We start from the raw sequence: 9,860 nt of genomic DNA, 5'->3' as shown, positions 1-9,860 counted from the left end.
TGCTTTATTGACTATGCCAAAGCCTTTGACTGTGTGGATCACAATAAACTGTGGAAAATTCTTCAAGAGATGGGAATACCAGATCACCTGACCTGCCTCTTGAGAAATTTGTATGCAGGTCAGGAAGCAACAGTTAGAACTGGACATGGAACAACAGGCTGGTTCCAAATAGGAAAAGGAGTACGTCAAGGCTGTATTTTGTCACCCTGTTTATTTAACCTATATGCAGAGTACATCATGAGAAACACTGGACTGGAAGAAACACAAGCTGGAATCAAGATTTCTGGGAGAAATATCAATAACCTCAGATATGCAGATGACACCACCCTTATGGCAGAAAGTGAAGAGGAACTAAAAAGCCTCTTGATGAAGGTGAAAGTGGAGAGTGAAAAAGTTGGCTTAAGGCTCAACATTCAGAAAACGAAGATCATGGCATCCAGTCCCATCACTTAATGGGAAATAGATGGGGAAACAGTGGAAACAGTGTCAGACTTTATTTTTCTGGGCTCCAAAATCACTGCAGATGGTGATTGCACCATGAAATTAAAAGACGCTTACTCCTTGGAAGGAAAGTTATGAACAACCTATGTAGTATATTAAAAAGAAGACCTTTGCCAACAAAGGTTCGTCTAGTCAAGGCTATGGTTTTTCCAGTGGTCGTGTATGGATGTGAGAGTTGGACTGTGAAGAAGGCTGAGCGCCGAAGAATTGATGCTTTTGAACTGTGGTATTGGAGAATACTCTCGAGAGTCCCTTGGACTGCAAGGAGATCCAACCAGTCCATTCTAAAGGAGATCAGCCCTGGGATTTCTTTGGAAGGAATGATGCTAAGGCTGAAACTCCAGTACTTTGGCCACCTCATGTGAAGAGTTGACCCATTGGAAAAGACTCTGATGTTGGGAGGGATTAGGGGCAAGAGGAGAAGGGGACAACAGAGGATGAGATGGCTGGATGGCATCAGTGACTCGATGGACGTGAGTCTGGTGAACTCCGGGAGTTGGTGATGGACAGGGAGGCCTGGCGTGCTGCGATTCATGGGGTTGCAAAGAGTCGGACACGACTGAGCGACTGATCCGATCTGATCTGATTTTTTAAAGGCCATACTATTTTATCAGCATTCATTTTATTTTAGACACTTTAATTTTTGAACCCTGTTGCTATTATTAAATCTAAAAATATTTAACAGTAATTTATTATGATAAAATATTTAATCATTGTTTAAAATTCCCGTTGTTTCAGTGTAGACTTTTAATATTTTGTTTTAGGATCCAAATAAGGTTTGCCATAAATTAGTAGTTGGATTTTGAGGCTTGATAGAGTCAGGTTTTATCGTATTTATATATTTTTGGCCAAAATACTTGATAAGTGGTGGTATATTCTCCCACTTGGAAGCACATAATATCTGGGTCTTTCCCTTTTTTTGGTAAGGGATTGATTATATTGAAATGACCTGATCCACTAGTTCTTCTTTAAGGGTTGCAAAATAATAATAATTTTCGAATTGTTATTTCTTAGTTGACTGCTGGACTAACTCTGTAAAGAGGAATATTCCCTCAGCTCCCCAAGGCTATATTTCTTATAGGAAAGACAGGACAAATGCTTGATTCATTTCCTTTGACAGTTTGGAGAATAATGGATTGGTTTCCCAACTTTCTTAACATCATTATAAACTCATGGATTTAGAATATTTGTGCTAACAATTGTAGTTAACAACCTCACTGACATTCAAATTGTTCCTTCTCTGGCCATTGGGTACCCTTTCAGTGGGTTCTTTAGTCTTTTTTGTTGGCCTAAGCTTCCTTCGCTTCCTTCTAATTTGTTTTACAAGATGTTCCAGGTTCATCTTGAATGTTTCTTGACCCAGTCCTGGAGTCAGACACTTCCCTAAGAAACCCTGGTTCCTTTTAGTGTGAAATGAGATTTGGAGACCAACCTGGCTACTGGGGGTTATTTTTTCTTCAGAAGCCTGTATTTTTATAATGAATGAAAGCTATTGACTTTATTCTAACCATATTAATATTGAATGAAAAGTAAGATTGTGACTTTTTAATCACATACTTTTATGCTTTAAAAAAGATAAGAGGGCTAACTTTGTTTTATTTATTATAAATCTTCCCCATACTGAATGAAAAAAAAGTGAAGTGCTAAACTGACACAACATTCTTCTTTCATAGGAATATACAGAAGAGATAGAGCGTCTGAAACGGGATCTTGCTGCAGCTCGTGAAAAAAATGGAGTGTACATTTCTGAAGAAAATTTTAGGTAAGCCCTTGGTTATGGAAATTAATTTCTAAGAATGTACAGCATAGGGAGTATAGTCAGTAGTATTGTACTATTATTGTGGTGATCATTTTGTAATGTATGAGTATCAAATCACTATGTTGTACACCCAAAAATAATGTAATAAGTCAATTATACGTCAATTAAAAATTATCTAAACTATATCATTCATTTAATAACAGTGTTGCATTCCTCTTGTACATTTAATGTAGAAAAGTATTTCAAATAGCTCATCTACTTTGAAGAGCTATTTCCAATAAAGAACTGATGTATGATATAGTTAACAAAAGACTGTTAGAATGAACTCTCTTCTTGTACCCCCTCAACTTTATCTTTTCCTTTAATCAATATCTCTAGCAAATAGTTTGAGGAAATCTGCATTCTTAAAATTCTTTGTCATTTAAGCACAATGTGGAATAGAAAATGGTTGGTAGTTATGAAGGAACTAGAGGAATGCAAACGATAGCACTCGCTTCTGACACTTGCTAATCTCAAGAAATCAGAGGCTCATTAAAGCAGACCAGAATTGTCTGGTGCAAAATGTCAGTAGTGCTAAAGCTGAGAAGCTGTGCTCTAGAGAAGAATCCGGAGAAGGCAGTGGCAACCCACTCCAGTACTCCTTCCTGGAAAATCCCATGGACAGAGGAGTCTGGGGGACTACAGTCCATGGGGTCGCGAAGAGTCGGACATGACTGAGCGACTTCCCTTTCACTTTTCACTTTCATACACTGGAGAAGGAATTGGCAACCCACTCCAATATTCTTGCCTGGAGAATCCCAGGGACAGAGGAACCTGGTGGGCTGCCGCCTATGGGGTTGCAGAGTCAGACACGACTGATGTGACTTAGCAGCAGCAGCAGAGAAGAATCATTTATCTCATGAGGACTTTTGTGGTGGGGTGATAGTGGTATGTGTGTTGGGGTGTGTACTGGGGTCTGTGTGCTGGGGGCAGGAGGTTTAATTGCTCTGTATACATAGCTTTAGTTTTCCAGGTTTTAGCCCCTTCCCTTCCTCCTGTGAGACCTGACGCTTTCACACCACAAGCCTCTTCAGGATTCTGCCTGTCTGGCTTATTATTCTTCATATTCCTGATTATAGACACCTGGTATCCCCTACCTCTGCTTTATGTGGGTTATTGTCCTCTGTCACCTTTGTAGCTTCTCAAATTTTATATCCATACATGGTTTTTTCCCCTGTAACTGGTAGGGATTCTCAGTTTCAAAATGGAGAAAACAAGAAAAACAGTCTGTTTATAAACCTAAGACAAAGAATATATTTGTTTTTTGCACTTTGTATCTATTGCTTATTGATACTTAGGCATCATTATCATGATAGTGATAAATAGTAGAGATGATATGTAACTGCCTCAGTTGTGTTAGAGTAAATTTTATAGGCATTAGGAAACAATATTCACTGTTAAAATCCTGTTAAATTTTATTTTAGAGCTATGAGTGGAAAACTAACTGTTCAAGAAGAACAAATTGTAGAATTGGTTGAAAAAATCGCTGCTGTTGAGGAAGAGCTAAATAGGGTAAGCATTCAAAACTGTATTGACTGTCATGTAAAAAGCAAATATTAAAAGGCACTATCAGAATGTGAGGCACCTGGTATTTTTTCTTTAAGATTTTTTTTCTTGCTGACCTCTAAACTAAAATTAAGTTGTATCACAGTTTTTTTATCATTAATGATAATGAAGAAGTGAGTCTTTTTTGAGGAAGTTATTCAATTTGACACATACTAATGCAGCATTTTAAGAAATTAAATGAATTGTATAATTTAATATGAAAGTTGTATAGTGAATGCTGAGACATTTTCATCAACATGTTTATCAGATGACAAAAGGCAGATGTTGGGAGAAGCCAGATGTTAAATAACTAAGGTTGAAAGACCTGACCCTTCAGTGCCACCCTCACACTGGCAGTGTTGAAAGGAATCTGAAGAATTAACACCATTTCATTAGACCTGTTACTTATTTTTGTTTGGTTGGCTGTGCCCCACGACTTGCGGAATCTTAATTCCCTGACCAGGTATCAAACCTGTGCCCATAGCACTGGACACGCAGAGTCCTAACTACAGGACCACCAGTACTAGTAGTAGTTATAGGAAGAAACCAGTTACTATGTGAAGTGCTCTAACCTACCTGGTAACTTGTTACAACTTTTATATGGAAATAATTTGTTTGGTTCTTTTAGTATTATAAACTAGCCCGGTGTGTCAACGACCAGTTCGGCATTTTTAAATTCTAAAATAAAAATGTTTCATGTGTTATATGTAGGTTACAGAATTGTTTATGGATAGTAAAAATGAACTTAACCAGTGCAAATCTGACCTGCAAAGTAAGACACAGGAACTTGAAACCACTCAAAGACATTTGCAGGAAACTAAATTACAGCTTGTTGAAGAAGAATATATCACCTCGGCTTTGGAAAGTACTGAGGAGAGACTTCATGATGCTGCCAGCCGGGTTTGTCTTTTATTTTTATTTGAAGTCGAGTTAAAGAAGTTAACTTTCTTAGCATAAGAAAGTTAGAAAGCATAAGAAAGCATAGAAGTAACTTTCTTAGCATAAGCTAAGAAATTGTGAAATTCTGTGTATTCACTCCAAATGATACTTCTGTCCATTTAAGAAACATTATTTTACTATTTCGTCTAGATTTTCTTCACTGGAGATGCTTATTTAAGAAAAATCTATTCCTTAAGTTTTGAAAATAGAACCTGACTTTAATATATTTTGTGAATGTTTAGAATGTAGTACTGCTTTACCTGTGGTCATGGTTGAAACTAGTCATCAAGAATTTAGTATCTTCTAATGATGGGCGATGTTGAAAATACTCACTTTTTTATTAGGTGTATCCTTCAGAAATTAGTAACACATGAAAGTGAAAGTCACTCAATCATGTCCAGCTCTTTGCGACCCCATGGACTGTACAGTCCATGGAATTCTCCAGGCCAGAATACTGGAGTGGGTAGCCTTTTCCTTCTGCAGGGGATCTTTCCAACACAAGGATCAAACCCAGGTCTCCCACATTGCAGGCAGATTCTTTACCAACTGAGCCACAAGGGAAGCCCAATAATACTGGAGTGGGTAGCCTATCCCTTCTCCAGCGGATCTTCCTGACCCAGGAATTGAACCAGGGTCTCCTGCCTTAATAACACATATTGGGGAAACATTTGTGAGGGAGCAGAATTATTAAAATTGATTGGCAAAGTCAGTTGTCCTTGTCTAGATGGCTAGTGGAGGAGAAATAAACATTGGCATGAATTTAAAATTTTCTTCTGATACTATATATAAAATTTACTAGTTCTTTTTAGAAGTCTTTAATGAAGCACAGATATTTTCATTAGATTGCTTTTGTCATATCCATCTTATCAACACTTATTTTTAAAAATCATATATAGTTGCTTAACACAGTTGAAGAAACTACAAAAGATGTATTTGGTCTCCATTCTAAACTGGATCGTAAGAAGGCAGTTGATCAGCATAACGCAGAAGCTCAAGATGTTTTTGGCCAAAACTTGAATAGTCTATTTAATAACATGGAAGAATTAATTAAGGATGGCAGCATGAAACAAAAGGCCATGCTAGAAGTTCATAAGACCTTGTTTGGTAAGTACAAACATTTCTTTTTTTCTTTTAATTGAAGGATAGTTGCTTTAAAGAATTTTGTTGGTTTCTGCCAAACATCAACATGAATGAGCCATCATTTCAGTTCAGTCACTCAGTCCTGTCCAACTCTTTGCGACCCCATGAATTGCAGCACGCCAGGCCTCCCTGTCTATCACCAACTCCCGGAGTTCACTCAAACTCACATCCATCGAGTCCGTGATGCCATCCAGCCATCTCATCCTCTGTCCCCTTCTCCTCCTGCCCCTAATCCCTCTGAGTAGCAGCGTCTTTTCCAGTGAGTCAACTCTTCGCATGAGGTGGCCAAAGTACTGGAGTTTCAGCTTTAGCATCATTCCTTCCAAAGAACACCCAGGACCGATCTCCTTTAGAATGGATGGTTGGATCTCCTTGCAGTCCAAGGGACTCTCAAGAGTCTTCTCCAACACCACAGTTCAAAAGCATCAATTCTTCGGCCCTCAGCTTTCTTCACAGTCCGACTTTCACATCCATACATGACCACTGGAAAAACCATAGCCTTGCTAGACAGACCTTGGTATACATATATTCCCTTCCTCTTGAACCTCCCTCCCATCTCCCTCCCCATTCCACCCCTCTAGGTTGTTGCAGAGCGCCTGTTTGAGTTCCCTGAGTCATATAGCAAATTCCCATTGGCTGTCTATTTTTACATATGGTAATATTTTTCCATGTTACTCTCCATACATCTCACCCTCTCCTTCCTCCCCCAACCCATGTCCATAAGTCTGTTCTCTACATCTGTGTCTCCTTTGCTGCCCTGCAAATAATTCATCAGTACCATCTTTAGTTCAAGCATTTCTTATTTCAGTCTTACTGTGTTTAGTGTGAGACTAATTTCAAAACTGATATTAAAGTATTATTTTCACTATAGAAAATTTTGAAGATGCAGACATGAAAAATTTAAAAGGTCACTTAGAGTCTAGTCACTCTAGCTAACCACTAAAAAATTTATTTATTGATTTCTAGTTACTCTTCTTTAACCTTTTTTTATCTTCAGTAATACTGTGTATTACTTTTAGTTACAGATTAATTTTTAGATTATTCTGACTCTTACACTAGTTACAGTTTCAGGTCTGATACACTTACAGATGTGCCAAGTGCTTCCTGAATACTATAGAACATAATTTATGTTTAATATAATTCCATGCTTATGTAGTGAGTCAGTTATTTTAAGCTTATTTGTTATAAATTTCCACAACAGGTATATAAATTTTGCCAAGATTGTATTTATGTTTAAATATATTCTTGTCCAGATTTACATCTTTTTTTCTTTTTGGTGTAGGTAACCTGCTGACTTCCAGTGTCTCTGCATTAGACTCTATTACTACAACAGCACTTGGATCTCTCTCATCGATTCCAGAAAATGTGTCTACACTTGTTTCTCAGATTTCTAATATGATATTGAAAGAACAGTCGTTAGCAGCAGAAAGTAAAACTGTACTTCAGGGATTAATTGTTAGTAAATCTTTTATTACATTTGATAAGTCTCTAAAAACAATGTTAACTGCTCTTCTTTCATCTTTTTTTTTTTTTAATCATTTATTTATTTTAATTTGGCTGCACTGGGTCTTAGTTGCTGCATGTGGGATCTAGCTCCTTGTCCAGGCATCGAACCCAGGCCCCCTGCATTGGGAGCCCAGAGTCTTAGCCACTGGACCACCGGGGAAGTCCCTCTTCTTTCATCTTAAGCTTTACTAGACACAGTGGTAAACAGATTACTTTAATAGAGTAGGTTTATATTTTTAAAGACAGGTCTCTTCACTGTTTTTTTCCTCCCAGAAAGATTAATTTCCGGTAGCATATATATAACCTTCAAAACTTTTTTCACTTATATTCTGTAACATAGAGTGAGGAGTTCATATGCCTTTTAAAAGAGTTGTAGGTTTAGCTTCACATGAATTCAGGGGACCTATGACTTGTTAGCTGGCTCAGAAATTGGTCAGTTATCCTTTTCTTAAGGGTCCTGGAGAATAGTCATGCTAATGTTACACTGATCCAACCTGAAGGGTATATTAAGTAGTTAATTTTAAAACTACAGAAATACAGAAAAACGTGTAAGAAAAATGACTTATAGAATTTGGGGAACATATATAACAATTTATATATTGTTATAAAACAATTTGTGGGGTCCAGTATGTGTAATCAAGTCCTTCTGGCCTGTAACTGTGAGGCTTTTTCCCATAATTCTCTAGAAGCCAGTAATCTAATTATACAATGTTGTTTACCTTCTCCACACTTGATTTCTTTATACCCTTCATTTTGTATTTGTATCATTTGTCTAGGAAGTTCTTGGCCATATAACTTACTTTGGTTTTTCCCTCTGTATAGGCTCTCTGCCTCCCTTTTTGAGTTTAACAATATTTGTTGAACATTTTCCAAGTAAATACTGCTCATGTTGGCCAACATCTGCCTAAATTCAGTGCTTGCATGACATTATTAGGTAGATTTCTTTAGTCACCCAAATTTGACAAAGTTAAAAGATGCTCACTGGCACTTAGTTTTGGGGATTTTTTTTAAATTGGAATATAATTGCTTTACAATGTTCTGTTAGTTTCTGCTGTATGAAAATTGATTCACTCACTAAATAAATGGTAGTCTCTGTTTATTGATGTCTTCCTACCAAGTTATAAGCAAGCTTGAGTCTGAAGAGGTGATTGCTGTTCCCACAGAATGAGTTGAAATTAGTATGATAGCTCTTCTTTCCAAAGAAAACCAGTACTGTTTTAAGCATTTACTAATTATTTCGTTATAGTTCTTCATCCTTGCCCTAGTAATAGGAGCTTAGTTCAGAATTTTTTTCTTCGTTTTATAAAAATTTCCAATCTACAATACTTTCTAACTTTTGTATATACCTTGACAAGAACCAGAACCATGACAAGTTCTTATCCAATAGAATGTAAGTCACCAGTTCTTCAAACTTAAATGCCTCCAACCCAAAGCCTACTTTTCAAGGCTATGTGGTTTCAGCCCTTTTGACTTAGTAACCTAAAGTTGTTTGAAATTTATTTCTTTGAAATAAAATTGTAGGTGTTTTTTTCCTTTCTTTGGTTGCATTGCTGAAATTTTATCAAATGACTGTCATTTTCCCCTCTTCTGAATTCTTCTGACTTATGTTACAGTAGACTATTAAGAATTTATTGTACATAAAGTGACCATTTCTTAATTCCTATATGCAGGATTAAGTGATTTATGATGAATATAAACTCTAGTAGGCTCTGTAGGCTATAAAAAAGAGAACGTGTTTAAACTATTTAAAAAAAAGAGAATGGACACTTAGGGTTTTAATATACAAGTGTTTAGTTAACAGGGTATTTAAGATATTATCATTTAACTATCCAGATTTATGGAAGTGAAAATATCCTTTTTAAAGAGTTGTGTGTGTATTTTTCAAACCAGAACGTACTTAAGACTGACCTCCTCAGTTCACTGGGAACAGTTTTATCGCCCACTGTGGCATCTATACTGGAAATCAATAGTCAACTGAAGAATATTTTCAAGACTTTATCGATTGTGGCTAATAAGGTAATAAATATTCTTATTATCTCAAATTGTTAAGAAAGAAACTCCACATGAATTCAAGGGACCCAGGACTTGTTAGTTGAGAAGTGTTTACATGCAGAATCTGTGGGTTTTGAGAAGGAATCTGGAGGAGGGAGGAAGAGAGGATGCTGTGGTCAGGATGCTGACCATTGATGTGGTCTGCAGAATCATGGCTAAGAAAAACGAGAGGAAATGATCTTCAAGTATCACAGCATACATAGCAGTCTATCATATGGTGTGTGTGTGTACATATGTGGTTATATATACATATGTATGCATACCTGCCTAAATATGGATAATAAAATACCTCTGCGTGCGTGTCTGACTCTTGGCGACCCTATGGACTGTAGCCCACCAGGCTCCTCTGTCAGTGGGATTCTCCAGGCAAGAATACTGG

At 37.0% G+C, this 9,860-nt stretch overlaps 1 protein-coding gene across 1 annotated transcript in view; it reads left to right on the top strand.

Annotated features, from left to right (window-relative positions):
* Window positions 1-9,860, top strand: part of KIF11 (kinesin family member 11) — a 46,082-nt gene that overhangs the window by 17,438 nt on the left and 18,784 nt on the right. Inside the window, exons 10-15 of the mRNA XM_010842199.1 lie at window positions 2,175-2,263; window positions 3,724-3,811; window positions 4,556-4,744; window positions 5,680-5,887; window positions 7,206-7,378; window positions 9,320-9,445. Coding sequence (XP_010840501.1) covers window positions 2,175-2,263; window positions 3,724-3,811; window positions 4,556-4,744; window positions 5,680-5,887; window positions 7,206-7,378; window positions 9,320-9,445 — 873 coding nt within the window. The remainder of the gene's footprint in view (window positions 1-2,174; window positions 2,264-3,723; window positions 3,812-4,555; window positions 4,745-5,679; window positions 5,888-7,205; window positions 7,379-9,319; window positions 9,446-9,860) is intronic.

This window comes from Bison bison, unplaced genomic scaffold, assembly GCF_000754665.1.
Source record: "Bison bison bison isolate TAMUID 2011002044 unplaced genomic scaffold, Bison_UMD1.0 scf7180017864172, whole genome shotgun sequence".
In the NCBI taxonomy this organism is placed as follows: domain Eukaryota; kingdom Metazoa; phylum Chordata; class Mammalia; order Artiodactyla; family Bovidae; genus Bison; species Bison bison.
The sequence above is the reverse complement of the archived record's forward strand: the minus strand, read 5'-3'. Positions and strand labels throughout refer to the sequence as shown.